At 45.8% G+C, this 17,040-nt stretch overlaps 1 protein-coding gene across 2 annotated transcripts in view; it reads right to left on the reverse strand.

Moving 5' to 3' along the window:
* The window catches only part of CAPZB (capping actin protein of muscle Z-line subunit beta), a 57,215-nt gene that overhangs the window by 34,579 nt on the left and 5,596 nt on the right, over positions 1 to 17,040 (reverse strand). For both annotated transcript variants that reach the window (NM_001245273.1, XM_030289067.4), the window contains 1 exon segment: positions 7,579 to 7,668. In NM_001245273.1, the coding sequence (NP_001232202.1) occupies positions 7,579 to 7,668 (90 nt within the window).

Genomic DNA, 17,040 nt, shown 5'->3' on the forward strand with positions numbered 1-17,040 from the left:
AAGCAAAGGCTGGGCTCTCACCTCTGCTCTGACACAATCTTTTCCCACTCTAAGCACGGCAAGGTCACATGCAGAACACAATCTGCACCTTGTATCTCCAGCTAAAGGCCAGGGTTAGTGTCACCTGGCCCTCCTGCACCCTTGTTCCCCCAGATCAGCCCTCAGTCATCTCTTCTGGTGGCTCTGGCTGCTCAGGAAGTGAGACCACCCTCAATGGAAATTGGAAAGAAAAAAAGGAGGAGATCTGGGGCTCGGCCTGGAAGAACAGCAGCATCATTCAGAAGGAACAGGGCACAGTGTTTGGGGGATATTTTTTTCCAAGGAGATACACAAAGGATGTGTAGTGCAGAGGAAAGAAAATCTGAATGAGAAAGTGAGGGAAACGTGTCAAACAAGGATCCTGTTGTCCTGTGTAACCAAATTCTCCAGCAGAGCTACCCAGGTATGTGGACAGTGTTTTAATTAAGGCAACTGCTCTGCTATCAAGACAAATAATCACTTGTGCCAAAGTGGAAACCATACCCCTTTTGGAGTAGCTAAGCTCAATCATTCCTTCTGGACTCACTTCTTGGTTCAAGGAGCTTATTAGCAATTAAACAATTGCTTCTGGATTATTTTTTTAATTATTTTTAAACAATATCTAAAAACAAATTCATAGAGGAAAGAGGAGTAATACCTCAGTTATCCATGTCTGACACACAGCCCCAATCCTTTCTTTGACCACATTGAATTGCATCAAATTCTGCATTTCACACACTCAAGACAGCCAATATTTTGGCTGTGTCCACTCCGGTTCAGTACACCCAGGTGGCTGTTTTCTTCTATAGCCTTGATTGAAATGTACCACATCTACCACTGAAACAGCAACATTCCTGCTGTACCAGTCCTAAGAAAGAGTCTTTTTCCATATTTACTCAGAGGTCAGAGTTACTGACCTCCACAGGAACCTTACACACTGGAGAACTATGCTAAATGCAGCAAAATTAAAGATTATACCTTTTTTTTTTTTCTTTTTCCTTAAAGAGAAAGAAGGAACAAGGAGGAACAGCTTCAGACTGAAAGAGATTACTTTGGAAATTAGAAAGAAATTATTCCCTGGGAAGGTGGGGAGGCCGTGGCTGCCCAGAGCAGCTGTGGTGCCCCTGGATCCCTGGCAGTGCCCAAGGTCAGGCTGGATGGGGTTTGGAGCAGCCTGGGACAGGGGAAGGTGTCCCTGCCATGGCAGGGGTGGCACTGGGTGATCTTTAAGGGCCCTTCCAACCCAAACATTTCTACAATTCTGGGAAGATGAGGCAAATTTCAATTAGCTAACGAGCCATTCAGATCCATCTGTGTTTTGAATCTGCATCTGCAAGGTGCAGGTGTCTGAACCTGCAGATATCTGAACACACATGTGATGAGGGCAGTTTTTAATTAAAAGCCCCATCCCACCAGGAAGGTGAGTATTTTTATCACATGTGAACTTCCAACATTAAAGGAGGACAGAAGAGCTGCTCCCATGGTTGGGGAAACCACTCAAACACAAAGAGTCCATGGAAGCTCCCTGACCCTCTCACAAAAGAACCCTTCTGGTACACCTCCACAGTTATTTATTTCATCTAATAAAGCATTATTCTGATGTTTCAGGGTCCTTGCACAGGCTCAGAATTTCCTGTTCCTGCAGAAGGCAGGCACGGCCCAGCAAATGTTATGGAAGCTCAAGAAGGAAGTCTGGCTCCACTCATCTTGGGCCTAAAACCACCAGTAAAGTCACTCCCACAAATCCACACAGTGCTAAACCTTAATTGGATCCATCAGAGGTCCAAAGGCCACACAATCATCAAGCTTTGTTTAAGAAATGATACTTAAATGGGCTTTTGTGTTCAGACAAGATATAATTGATATTGGAAACAGCTCAGTGTTATTCATGTACTTGCACTGAATTCCAGCACTGCAAGAATTGGCAAAACCAAAATTAAGCCAAATGAGCTTTTCTGGAAAAAGACAGATGTTAACAGGGTTGCAAATCCAGGTCTGTCCAGCTAACTGTGTCATAGCAGACATGTCACATTAATTACAGAACGTTTTAATTCAGCTCGAGGAACTACATTTAAAAAGGCGAGAACCATTCATAAAACAGGATCCTTGGCTTTCTTCCTGTGCCTTGCAGGATAAAACAGGGTTCTGCTGGATTCCCCTTCTGAAACAAAAGGCAGCCATCTGGCAGGCACAGCCAGAGTGCCCTGGGCTGGGACTGGTGACCTGCAGGTGAAGGCTCCTGGATCCTATTACCAGTCCCAGGAGCCATCACAGGGTATCAGTATCTTGGGAAGCCCTGACTGCTTGTGTCACACTCCAGCTGGGCTTGGAGATATCCAGTAACAATTCAGGGGTATGCAGGACACTCTCTCAGTGCTATTTCTCTATCCCAGCTGTCCCCTCCACCCTTTAAAGAGGTTAGGGAGGTTTCCATCTTCACACACACTCCCTTCAAATGATATTCAAACAGATATTTTAAGGGTCTCTAACACCAGCAGTGCAGTGGCAGGAACCTGGAAGACAAAAAAGCTTAAAAATAGGAAGAATAAGTGATATAAGGCCAGAATTGAAATTCCCTTTTCCAATCTCATGCCAGGAAGTGGGGTTGCTAGCTCTAAGCCAAGGATCACATTAACAGTTTACATATATTAATTGCTATCTCCAACTACCATCAAGATATTCAGAGGTAATCTTTGCTGGCTGGAAAAGCTCCTGCTTACAGCCACTCACCAAATGGAAAAACTGGCTCTCAACCACCATAAATTTATTCAGAGAGCCAGAGCCCCCTTCTTTAGCCAACAATCCTTGTACTAGAAACCTGCCTGGCTGCTGGGAGCTCATCCCACAGGTCAGCAAGTCCAGGCAGAACAGGAGGTCAAAGACTCAGCTTTGAGCCCACAGGGCTGTCAAAGCACTTCTGCTTCACCACCTCTTTTTCAGCTTTCACTGGATCTGATTTTTTGTTTAAAACATCTTCCAGCCTCACCAGACGCTCAGCTGGCCATCTGCATCCAATTATTTTATCTCTCCCCGCAATGCCGCACAGTGCTCAGGCTCTTGGACTCCAAACACAAAAAGCTCCAGTCACATTCTCGTGTTCTTTATGGTCTGTGCAGCCCAAGCAGTGCAGTTTGCCTGGGGGTAAATTCTGTAGCTTCATATATCTTCAGTAACTGAAGGCATGCAAGCAGATTTGGGACTTGCCTGGAGCTTGCACGAAGCAACAGCCTGAATGGTGTTTAAATATTTCAGAATCAGAAGTTTATATATTTTAAGATTCATCACTCCATGATTTTCTAAAAAGTAACACATTCTCCTAAAAATACTTCAGTATTCCCCTGTGATGAGAAAGGAGAGCTGATCACCTCCCAGATCTTTAATTGCAAACAGTGCCTTAAAAAATAACCAGCAAAGTTACGACTGCTGTGTCTGTAAAGAACTCTCACTTTAATTCTTCAATGGCAGCATTACCTGGTTCTGTTCTTCAAGAAAGCTTTCACTTTTGGGAATGATTGCTGGTTCAATACAGGCTTACTGGGAGAGGGAGAAAGCTGTGGCTGTGAGCTCCCTCCTCTCCTGGCAAGCCTGTCCATTCTGTGAGGACCATTTTCTGTCCCCACTTCATGCCAGGCATCTGATTTACCTGAGTCAGCTAGATTTTTCATCTAATTTGTATTATACACACCCAGGCAAACATCCAAATTAAACACTCAGCAGGAAATTTGTACTTGCTAAAGGAACCTGCTTAACTTGCACCAGGACTAAGAGTGCATCAGCTTCCACACTCGAGTTGAAGCCATCAAGGCAATCCTATCACAGATCTGTTATTTGCTGCACATGGCCCACGAGGACAATAAATCCAGTTTCCTTCCACCTTTGCCACCTCAGCCCTCAAAGACACATCAATGAAGCTGTCTGAAGAAAATACCCCAAAAGGAGTCTGGAGGCTGCAGCCCTAGACACCACTCACCCACCTTGTACTGTGCTGTCAAATGTCCTAGGAAGGGACCCTCCACAGCAGCATTGCCTAGAGGCTGATCCTTCTTTGGGATTTCTCCTGGGAAGAGCACAGCTAAAAGCACAGAGGACTGACTTTCTGTACAGCTGACCTTCAGAGAAAGGAGGCAGGAGACCAGTTGCCATGGGTTGTTCTGACCTTTCAGGGTGAGCTGCTTGGCCACTCGGAAGTGAGCTCTCCCAGCTTCCCTCCCTCACGCCTCCTGACACCCAGTGTGACTTCACAGCCACACAAAACCCCACTCAGCTGATTGCAGGACACATTTCCAAGCAGAAAACACCCTCACAGTCCCCTTTCCAGCAGGTGATGAGAACAGATGTGATTCACAGCAGGGCTCCCTGGGAAGCACAGTGAATCAGCAGCTCCTGGACACTGTGAGGCAATAAGGAGGTGACACAGCTTTTTTGTGACACACACACACACACACACACACACAGCATCTGAACTAATGCTCCAAGTGCTGTCACTACACGAAGAATCATTTAGGTTGGACAAGACCTTGAAGTTCGTCAAGTCAACCTTTGACGTGGAGCATCCTCACAACAAACCCATTTAAGAGCAGTGCAATCACCTTTCTCCTCTTTTGGCAACTTCCTTTCAGCTTGGACTTGGCTCACTGGTCGATGCTCCAAGACTCACAGTTTCCAGAGGAGCTCTATGGAAAACTATTCCAATTTAAATTAGTTGTCCTTAAAAAGGTATGTGCCTCCAGCAAACTCGTTCTGTAGACAATCAGAAGTCCTCTTGCACATTCTGAGCAGTGTATTTACACACAATGACTAACTGAACCCCTAGCAGAGCATTCCATGCCAAAGCCCAATTCCAGCACCATGCACAGCTTCTTTCAGGCAGGACTTCCGGAGGGCTGTGATTGACAAGGTCTCTAATGAACTCTAATTGAAGCCTCAACAGTCTGAAAAACCCAACAACAGATGTGGTGAAAGGGCAAACCACAAACTGTTTTGCTAATGAATGAAAAGTGTCTGGGCTGATGAGGGCCAGTGACCCAAAAATTCTCTTCTTCCACCCACACTTTTACTTCTGTTCAAGTTTGGGCCATTTCCCTTGTCAGCACAACACTTGGGGGCAGTCATGGACAGTGCTGGACATACTCCATGTATTCAGTTGGGTACCAAGATGCTCTTTTATGAGCCACAAGCAGCAGAACATGGATAGAGTAAGAGGGACCGCAGGGAGGGAACTTAGTGTGGTTATCCTTCCCAGCAGGATGGATAGGAGTGATTTTAAACTGCCAGAGGGCAGGGTTAGATGGGATACTGGGAAGAAACTCCTTCCTGGGAGGGTCTGGCACAGGCTGCCCAGAGCAGCTGTGGCTGCCCCTGGATCCCTGGAAGTGTCCAAGGCCAGGCTGGACAGGGCTGGAGTGAGGTGGTCTCACAGAAGGTGTCCCTGCCCCATGGCAGGGGATGGGACTGGATGAGCTTTAAGGTCCCTCCCCACACAAACCATTCAGGACTCTGGGAAGGAGATGCCTGTTCCTTACTGTGTTCGTTTTGGAAAACTCTTTACATACAATGACATTTCTGAGCCATCTTCTGTCCTTTCAGTGGATCTTTAGCAAGCAGCCACCATTGGTCTGGAGATTAAATCATATAAAAAACCATGGCACACTGAGCTGCAAACAGACTTCAAGTAATACTCTAAACTTCACCCCAAATATTGACATGAGCCTCTGCCTCACACCTCCTCCACTGTGGTAGTGGGCTGAGCAAGGAAACCCAGCACAAGGAAGGCAAGAAGTCAGGGTGCCATGTTTTACAGCTCTTTCCCTCAGTTTAAGGAACATGCTCATGCTCACTGTGCATTTGGAGTCTGCCCTTTTTCTCAACGAGGTTTTTGTCTGCTAATGGTACAAGCAGCAGAATCAAAACGACAGATGTAAAGGTCGAGATGAAATTTGCCAAAAAAAGGTCAAAAATCTATTTGTTCAAGTCTGGCTCATGATGTCTCTGGACCTATTACAGGTGGCAGAGCACACGTTGCTCTTGTCTAACCAGTGCAGACTCCAGGAGCTCAGGGAGAGTGGCTGCAGAGCGGGTCTACAGGTGTCACCACAATAAAGGAATTGTGCTGGATTTAACAAATTATTTCATCTCTGCCCCAGAGGAGGGGCTGCAATGCCTCGTGTGGGGGACACAGACCCTCCTCCCAACAGGCACCAAACTGGTCTGGTTCATGTTACACTATGAAAAGGAGCCCAGGGAGCGTGTTGCTGATGGAAAGCATGTAGAGCACTAATGAGCACCATCCAAAAGTAATTCCAGCATTTAGAGGTACCCAGCAATTTTCTGAGTCATTAAAAAAAATCTCAGACCAATTACACAGTCAAGCTTACCATGGCTGACCAAACAACTCCTTGTTTTGAGTGGTCCTGGGAGCTGCTCAAACCCTGGTAGCCACTCAGTCCTCCCAATTTCATCACAAAACCAACCATGTCACACCAGATCAGATCAGTGATTTAGTTACTTGTGTCCTACCTCCAGCAACAGCCACAAAAACAATGCTTTAGGCTGCCAAGGGTTTTGGGGGCACAGATGTAGCCAATTATTAAATGGTTTCAAGAGAGAAAAATAATCCTTTCCTGCAGGGAATAATTTCTTACCTGATCCCCAGAGGTCTCACCTGTACCTTGGCTTACATAAGTAAAAGAAATGTTTAGAGTTTGATAAATTTAAGTCAGCCACAACTTTTTGACCATAGCTTACCAACACCAGCTTTAGAAGCACTTCCCAACCAAACCTCTACCTGGTGAGCAGCTGCTCTTCTGCACAAATAAGCCATGTATTTAGAGTGGACAATAGAATCCAGTTTTCCCACCAGCAGACTCTGTACAGATTAAATCCATATTTCAGTAACACCTTCAGCTACTCCAGAGGCAACTGTGCCTCACACTACTGACCAGGTTATTACAGCCCAGACATGCATCACAGAATGTGCAACTTGTAACGAGCCTAGAAATCCTTCTTATGTCAGTTTTCCTCCCCAGCAGTGTGTAAAGGACACAAAAGTTCCAGGAACAAGCAGAAAAAAAGATATCAGACACAAGATGGTCAGCCAGGTTTGGTTTTTGACACTAGACTGCAGAACATCTGAGAGAGCACAAATTATAAATAGATTTGGGTGTTCTCCAGATGCCCAGACATTCTCAGCAGTGTCTTTGCAGCGTGTGGGGCAGCACAGGCACTGCACTCCCAGAGTTTTACACAGCAGGTTGTTTATGAGGAGGTAATACCCAGGTGCCAGGGCCTGCCCAAATTCCAACAGCAGCCTCCAAGCTGGCATCTGGTGTGGTTCATTAGGAGAGCTCTAATGAGTGTTCACACTCACTGAGTGTCCCTGCACACACAGCCCAAAACAATCACTGCATTCCTGACATTGCTTGCCCAATGGTTGTTTGTTCAACCTTGCCCAAAGACAAGGGGACAGACAAACCACCAGACCTTCCAGATGCCCCAGAAGAAGTTCCCACACACCAGGCCTTTGTCAGCAGGCACTTCCTGGGGACAGCATGCAGTACTCACCAAGTCAATGAGGTCACTGAGATTCTTCTCGATCTGCTGCGGAGGCAGGCGCCTCATCAAATCCAAGGCACAATCCAGCTGCTGGTCACTCTGCAGGAACAAGAAGAGTCCTGGTCACAAGGTGGACAGGAAACACAGCAGCAGCATGCTTTGCATTAATACAAGTAAAACTCATTCCATTTCATTGTGGATTATTGACTTGGCAACTTAACACCATGCTGCTGATAGAAAGGAGTCCAGCCTCTACCTCACCAAAACTCCTTCCAATGTTTCTGTAGGTGTTGTTTTTCCACACTATCTCAATAACAACGTGGGTTAGGGAACTGAAAGTTGCTTCTCCCAAAGCAGGTTTAACACCTCCTCACTTGCACTGATCAGCTTGAGATAACCAGCATCCAAGACAAACTCTGTTATCCTACAGAGCTCCCTCTCCCCTGCAGCTTTATCAGAAAACCAGAATGAAACATGCACATAAAGCATGATCCATGATTTCCCTCTTCCTACAAAACACACCTCAAGAACTGCCTCTATCTAAGAAATGAGGGACTGTGGGAATCCAGGGCTTCCCTCTGGCTGCCCTGGCAGGTCTGGGACCCTGGCAGGGGTCAGGAACCCCCCTGGACAGAGCCCCCAGAGACACTGGCTGTGATCTCTGTCCATGGAAAAGAGTTTTCAATCTTACAGGATGAATTACCAGCTCTGAGTGTTTGATATGAGTAATAATTAAGTGTGGCACGGGTGCAAAAGTAAAATTTTAGGATTCTAGATTAGGGGTTCAGAGGGGACAAGATGGAGGAAATTGGGTGTGCCTTGTCCTTTTTCTCCTTCTTCATGCCCTCCATGTTTCACTGTGGTGTTGGCATTTTTCTGTTGGTTCAGGCTGGGGACACACTGTCCAACGTAGGTGACAGATATTGGCACGTTATTGTAAATCCAGCACAGGTAGTTTGTGGTATTTAATGTTTGTACCATCCCACTGAGGGCAGAGCCCCACACGCTGCCCTGCAGGACAGAGCTGCGGCAGGGCAGCAGAACATGTTAGAGATAAACAGAATAAACAACCTTGAAACCAGCACAGACAAATTATGGCTTCTGCTTTGGCAGTGGGGCTGACAGACAGATTTTCTACAATCTCGGAATCATCAATACCCACAGATTCCGACAAGGGACATCAGTTATTTAGAGCTAACACAGCCCTTTCCCCAAAGAGCTCACTGTAGCTGGTCTCACATCAATTCTGACACAAAGAAACACCCTTACTCCACTTCAGAGTCAGAAAATGTGCCCCAGACACTTAAAGAATTGAACCACGGTCCTGACATAACCTTTAGTTGTTCTTTCCACCAACAGACACAAACAGACACTTTTCTGCTGACCTAACAGCACTCAAAATCTGCACAAGTTCCTTTTGATCCCAGGTCAGGTGAAACACAAGCAGTTTGTTCTCACTGCTCCTCCCCTCCTTCTTCTCTTTGCCATTTCCAGGCACTCAAATCCCACGAGCTGAGGTTTAACTTCACCCTCCCATGTTCTGTGAAGCTCCCAAAGTCTTATTTAAAAACAGCTTCAATACTAACACAGTTCCATTATCACATTATCCAGCAGAGCAGCCCCCAGGACAGGGAGAAACAGGAAGCCAAGTTTCCTGCAATTAAGCCAAACCTGCAGAATGAGGGAAGGAGGGAGTTTAGTGAACATTAGGAAGCTGATCATTAGATGGCCATGGGAAGGGAACTCCTCACGTTTAGCTACTGAACTCTCAGAGCCCAAGGACTGCAGGCACGCCCAGGAGGGGATCTCTCCTCCCAAGTTCTGACTGTAGCTCCTGCTGTCTCCTGCACCCAGGAAGGAAACCTGGCACGCTGCCACAGGGTCGTGCCCCTTGCTTGTGGATCATGGGAACACTCAGGGAAGTGCTCTGTCCTCCTCTGCCACCTGGAATTGTTTAAAAGACAAAAAAGCCTAGGGAAGAATGTTAAAAACCACCACTAAAGCTGCAACCCCAGAGTAATTGAAAATAAAATACACTGCATGGAGGCAGCGTATTGCAGTGTTTATGGATTAACCGAGATAACCTGGAGTGACCATTTTTACCCAATATATTCAGTAACAGCTGTAAAAGACACGAGCAGGATTGTTTAAGGCAGAGATCCTCCAAGGGGCTCAGACACAGCTGACATGCAAGGCTGTGAGCAATGGAAAAACAAAAATATGCAGGTACATACAGTGCCTGCTGCAGTGATCTCCCTGGTACCCAGAAGGGAAAAGCAAGGCTGAGCAGCAGGACTCCTCAGTTCCTCACAGCAGTTAGGAAATTAAACAGCTTGCCAGCAGATCTCTTAAAGCTCCAAAATAAAGACAGGTTCTGCTGCAGTTGCGTCCCTAAATCCACGGTTATACAGCCAATTTAATCCAGCATAAATCTGGCTGGAATGGTCAAGAAGGCAACAAAAGCTGACAAATCACAGATCAAAGTGGTACCTTGGGGTATCAGAGACATCTGGTATGACCAATTTCAGAAGTGAGCAGGGAAGTGAACCAGGATTTAAAAGCCAGGTGTGTGGTCAAGCCCAGCTTTGGTTCAAAGCCAGCCTCTGGCTCCAGCCTCTGCCCAGCTGGAGGAGATGGAGGAGATGGAGCAGCTGTAGGCACTGACACACAGAGGGGCAGGGAGCACAGTCCAGGTCCAGCAGCAGCAGCACACAGCTCCCTGGTTTTACAGGTGGTGAATATCCCAGGATGTGCTGCCACTGCTGCTTTGAGTGGCACTGGATCAGTGGTGCTGAAACCCCCAGAGCCTTCCCACAACTGTGTGAGAGGAAGGTGTTCAGTACATTCCAAACCCCACCTGCTTCTCTCAGCTTCACCTGTCCTGGATTCCCATTTGCTTAGTTCTTTTGTAAAATCATATACTGAAGACCAGGTTTCTTAACAGACCTCCAGACAAAACATTTCTGTGGAATTTTTGCCTTTACCCAAGAAGAGGCTCCTGCCCTCTGAGCAGGTGATCAGACAGGCTGTCTCCCAGGCTGGGCTGCTCCCAAAGCCAAGCTCTTTGAGCTTGCAGCATTTAATGAGCCTAATGTTTGCATGATAGGAGGTCGTTTTCCACCATTCCTGTTTCATCCAGCCTAGAACCTCCTGTGGAGGAGCAGGGAGTTCAGACAGAAATTCTAAATTAAGTTTTATTACAGCTGAAGTCACTGAAGGATTTACAGATCATAGGACTCTCAAAGACTAAAAATATTAGTTTAGATGAAAGCTCTTTAATAAGTTTCCTTTAAAGATGTTTGCCTATCTAGAATCTCCATTTAAGCACCTGTTACAGCATTCCCATGGCACTGCCCCAGGGAAAAAGGTTATGAGGATGTCTGTACTAGTTATTTTACAGCTTCCTTTGTCTGCACCTCCACTTCTTTTTGGTCTCTTTGCTGTATTTAGCTTATTTCCAAAGGAGAAACCCTCTCACAACAGCCACGGGTCTCTGGGCACTCTGTGTTAAAGCTCAAATCACAAAAAACAGCACTGAATTTTTTTTAAATTGTATAAATGTGCAGTTGAAAAGGGGCACAGCTGTGCACCTTAATTTTAAAGGCTGCGTATGGGCAGATGTCGTTCAATGCAGAAAACACAAATAAAACATCCCAGGTGGTTACTATAGGTATGGAAATCACAAAAATGAAACGGGCAACAAGCTGAACTTCCTTTTTACTGCCACTTGCCATGTCTAAAGCCCAGGGCTCCTTGGAGTGAGGGCACAGGGCTCCTGCGTGCTGGAATCCTCAGCAAACAGGAGCTGCTCCTGCGCAGCCCTGGGCACCAAATCCCACCTGCAGCCCCCAGAACAGCACTGGCACCTGACCATGAGCTCTTCTGCACCAGGACACACACCCAGAGCCTTTCCAGCTCCAGCAGAACCAGGAACGCTTCACTGGAGTTTGCTCTTTTCAACAGACACCAGCACTCGGCTGAGTTACTGCAGTTATTCTGCATTTCTGAAATATTTTTACACATGCTTTTGATACATACACCTACAGAAATCCACAGGCTTTATTTCCCAAGTGTGGCAATGGACAGCTCTCCATTGCCAGTTACCTGAGACTTTACCTATATTCTATCTTCCAGGAGGGCTTACACAAACCTGCAGCTCTTCCCATCCCAAGGCCATTCCACTTGAAAGGAAGTAAAAGACTCATTTAAAGCTCCTGGCCTTGCAGTCAGCAGGAATTTGGTCCCATTTATCACAAAGCCCTGTGGATTTAATCTCCCTTCACACCTCTGTTGGGACACTCCTGCTCATCTGACCCTGTTATTGCTGAGCACAAACAGAGCTGGGCAGTGTTTTCAAACAGAAACCCAAGCTGGTTTCACTTCTGTGCTCTATTTCTGTATTAACCCCACTTGCAAGTTCCTGAGCCAAGAGCTGAGACAGCTCAGTGCTACAGCAGTGGGAGCTCCTCCCAGCTTAGCCCTTTCTGGGAAATAATTCATAATAATAATAATTGAACCAACAAATCTTTTCCACCAGCAATCCCAGTCCAACATTTCTACTCCAGGCATGATTGTGCTCCTCACTCCCTTTTCCATCTGTGACATCAGCTGAGAACAACTGGGGGACCTAGAAATTACTGCAGCTGAAAAAGCCACACACCTGATGCGACAGATAAAACATCTTGGAGACACCTCTCACCCAAGTTCCAGTCAAGACGGGCATCTGAAAGGTTACCCAAACTCAAAGTACAAAGTATTCAATGTTCAGATAGCAAAAATACAAGGTAAAAACCTCAAGAGACACTGCAACCAGAACATCTGCTCAATGCCATGCAATTCAAAGCTACTACACATCAGGTAATTTTGCTCACTGGTCAGTTTGCAGTTCAAATACCTCTGTAAATTAATCCAGGGCCAGAAGTACACAACCAGCAAATTACTCTTTTTCCTTTCTTTCAAGCTGCAGACATACCCAAGACTGTAAATCACATATTTCCTGTCAGTTCTCCCAACAGGAATGTCTGACTAATGCTTCAGCTTTGTGGTACTACAACACTAAGTTTTTTTAATTGAAACAGATACCCAGCTTCCCCTCCTGCTTGTCACTTTAATCCCTGCCAACTTCCAGAGCTCCAAGGGCAGAAGACTCCCTTTTCCAATTACACAATGGGATAGTATTACTGCTAGAAGCTGCAGCAAGGGTTGAATTATTGTAACCCTTGGGTAATAAAAAGTACAGTAGTATTTTAAGTTGCAAGGTTCCCTTCACAGCTGTCAGCATTCACTTTTTAGGATATTAGATGGGAACAGGAATAACTGCCTGACCTGAGAAAGCCCAGAGAAGTTCTGCACTCATGACATTTCCATCAGCTGCACATATTCCTCGCAATCTGTTTTTCCACATGATTTTTCCCTTGACTATTAACCCTCCTCTGGCAGATCCTATCTAAAACCATTTGTAATGGACTCGTAAATCACAGCTCTGTGGCAGCAAGGTGTGCTAGGGGAGAAACAGCAAAAACAGCAACAGCACAGTTAGGAAACAATCAAAGGTAATAAAACCTGAACACAGACTCTGCTGTGGACAGTCATAAAAGGTCAAAGATTATTAAAAAGCAAGACACTGATGCAGACCTCATTCTCCTTCTCTTCAGCCACTTTTACCTTTGGCTGGTTTTGGCTGGGATTATTATCTCAAACACTTCTGACCACATCGTACACTCAGGAATGAGCTCAGCCCAATCTGCTGTGGTTAAGACCAAACAGCCCAAGTGCTGACACCGTTCGTTCCACGAATACCAAGCGAGAAGGATTAGAGATTAAAATAAAAGCAAGAAGTGATGGATTGGAAGGCTTTAGCAGAAGCTGCTGTACTCTGGCTCCCCCAGGTCCCCTGTAATCTGTATTTATTTACAGAGCAATTGTACAAGTCACGTCACAGCTTTTGAGCCAGAGAATCCTCCTTGGAGACGTTCTCCTGCATATTATTAATTTCACTCTGCAGTGCTCTTTTAAGTACAACTGAGCACATTGCAGTACTAGCCCCAATTAATAACTGAATGCACTCTCACAACTTGTTTTCTGAATTCAGGTCTCAGTGTTGTACACGCTGCAAACACAGCCAAAAACCCAGAAACACTGAGCAGCTTTTGTCCTGCATTGCTCCAGGAATGGAACACAGGTGAAATTCAGAGGGACAAGAGGGACTCTTTAAAGAGGTTCTCTAGGAACAAGTAGCTCATACATCTGCCCTGAAGCCTCATGAAGAGGAACTAAAATAATCCATAGGCAGGAGAGAAGCAAGGCGGCTTCACTTTCTTTGGCACCAGAGTGCTGCTGACATGGGATCCTTCTCACCATTTCAGGCTGCCAACACAGCCAGGGCAAGTCCTGCACGGATTAAAGGAGGAGCAGTGGGCTTCCAGGGGCAGCTAGCAAAGGGATCTTCTCCTCCTCCAGACAAGCTCAAGGATCAGTTTTGCCAAATCCTTGTTTATCACTTTAGCCTCCAGCAGCTCTTCCAAGCATCCTTGCAATCAGCTGTACCTGATTTCCTTTCCTCATTCCCACCTCCAAACCAGGCCAGTTCTATGAGGACAAGCTCCAACATCCCAGTCCAACTCTAAAACAATTATCAAGTGAATTATAATACACTGAAGGCATTCCCACCTGCTTCTAAATAATTCAGAGCTGCCTGCAGCCTGATCTCATGGACCAACCAGTTGTTCAAAAAGTTTTACACCCAGGGAGAAGGAACCAGAACCCCTGATAGCCTGGAGCAGGGCACTTGTCTGTAATTTCCTGTTTACAAGGAAGGATCAGGCATCTCCAGGAGCACATTCTGCAGGTGGTTTCCATCCCTGTAGGTGTTTTCTGGTCAGGTGCTGTTCCTGTTAGCACATCTACAGAGGTGTACAGCACACAGGGAAAAAACTAGCATTTCCTTAGCACCTCCTTCCCAGCAAGTATTTCCAGGTGGCACAAACCTGCATCTACTCTCAAAACTAATGTATCACTTTAGTTTATATAAATCCAGTGCAAATCTCCATACTGTGTCCAAGGAAAAGAGCCATCACACAACACCAGAAGAGCAGGATGGAGCAGCACCAAAGCTTTCTGGGAACAGCTACACATCCCAACCTTTTGCCAGGATCACTAATGATTTCTGCACTAGCATTTGTCTTCTTGGTAACAGAAACAATGTTTTATTTATTAAACTTGTCATTGAACATGACAGTGCAATTTACTGGCTTTCATCTGGTGCCAAGAATTACTGTGAAGCATAAAGTTTGCAAGAAGTCACTTCCCAATAAATTGTGGCAATGAGTGACTATGCAATCTGTTAGCCCCACATGAAAGCAGAAAGTGGGGCTACAGATAAAAGTCACAAAGATTGCAAAAAACATGCTTAACTTTTAATAAATGGATTAAAGACATTGAAGTTGCCTGTGGAACTGACCAACTTTGCCAACAGGTTTTATGATTAATGTTATGCACAGTGGGGGATTTTACCCATTTTAAGTCTCAATTTGACAAAAATAACTTTTCTTTTTTTTGTTAGCTCGAACTACAGATAGGAACTCTGAACTAAACAAAATGCAAACAAATAACCTGTTACAGTGCAGCACTGAGAGACAAGAACTCGGCCTGATTTTGCAAACTCTTCCTGAGGCAGCTGCAACACCTGGTTTCGCTACCAGGAGAGATGAACACAAGTGTGTTTGTGCCCCAAAAGGTTTTGAAATCACCCAGTGCAGTAGGTCTGAGTCAGTTCACAAGTCTGGTGACCTGTTTTTCACACTGTCTTCCTGCCTTCCACTCAAATCTTCTGAGGAAGAACTCCAGTCCATCCCTAGTGAAAGGCTGCCTAAATTTTACAAGGCTCACTTCTTTTATTTTTTTAATTGAAACCATAATTACTACAAATACAGCAGCTCTTGAGATTCAACACTGCCATTTGCCATCCTGACCATCTGCAAACATGTAATTTGTGATGCTCTCTTTTAATCCTGCTAATGCCCAATGACCTTTTCAAATGCTCTTTCTTCTGTGCACTTCTGTTTGCTTCATGTTCACTAAAGTTTTAGAACTGCTCAATTGAAATGGAGAAGTTTTTTCTTGCAGAAGAAGCAAAGTTGGGCAAATTGGTCTTGGCCTGACAGATCCAGGCTCTCCTTCCAGTCAACTGCAACTTCAATTGTGTTTTGTGAGAAATCACATCAAAAGCATTTGAGAAAATACACACTGTAGAGCAGGAGGGAGCATGCACTGTATTTGAAGGTGACAGCAAACACCCTGTGCTTACTGACAGCAGAACTAACACATGTCAACATCCCAAATTCAGGATTTGCTCTATCCCAGCCCTCCATGGAGCCAACAGCTGCCTGGCTTCAGGTGCAAACTCAGCACTTTCCTGCTCCTGGAGGCTGCAGCCAGGGTTGTAAATTCAGGAGATAACTCTGGCAAGTAACCGGATGCCTGGCAAGGCAGGCAGAAGGCAGAGAGGATCCCTCATTAGCCCTCTTCCCTCAAAGTTCTCCCATTCCTCAAAGGTCAAAAAAGTAGGTTAATATGCCTTCTGCTTGGGTCTCGCATGACATACCTCAGTGACTGCCCTGCAGAGCTCCCAACAGTCCACTTCTGCCCCAGGGACTCAAGTTTTAAACCAGGAAGCTCCTTTAGGAGCTACAGGAGTATCACACCTAACAAGATATTCACACCTGCCAGAATTCCTTCCTTTGCAGTAATCCCAGACCTGCCCATCCTGGCAGGTTTTTCGTGCCTCCTGCAGACAGCAGCCAGCTCCACACAGGCTCTGTGACCAATCCAAGCAGTGGTGACACTTTCTGTGGGACCAGGGCTCACCTGGCAGATGTGCCAGCTTCAATCCCCATCACATTTTTCCTTCACTCTCACATGAAGTTAAGAGTTATTCCATCTGGCCACTGCACCGTACCAAGCTCTGGATTAGCCCTGCCTGGATTCATGGCTGTGTGAAGCTGGTTTTGACCACCCAGTGGAGCATCATAAACGCTGAGCCAAAATCACACTCAAACCTCCCTCAATGACACCTGGATCTGCAGGGTGACAGCACCTAGTGGATAAATACAGCTGTAGTCAGCACAATGGAGCTGATATTTTACCTCATTCCTCCATTTCATGGCTCTCTCCTCCCTGGAATTAACACACCAAAAGCCCCATCTCTTGTTTCCTCAGCCTGTCTCAGGTTGCAAGCCCAGGCTGGCAGCCAGGCCCCCACTGCCTGGGCTGGCAGAAGCTTTTTAAATCCTGGTGTTTACCAAGGCAAAAATGTCCAGGGAAGGCAGGTAACAGGACATCACTTTCAAACTCAGCAGTTTGTCTAATGGAAAAGAAAGTATCACCTGAAGAAACACAAACAAAATTCCCTGAGAGAATAAAGAGTATTTTATTTATGGTGGCTTCAGGCTACCACTAAGCTTCTGCCTTCAG

The sequence above is a fragment of the Taeniopygia guttata genome, chromosome 21 (assembly GCF_048771995.1).
Source record: "Taeniopygia guttata chromosome 21, bTaeGut7.mat, whole genome shotgun sequence".
Classification (NCBI taxonomy): Eukaryota; Metazoa; Chordata; class Aves; order Passeriformes; family Estrildidae; genus Taeniopygia; species Taeniopygia guttata.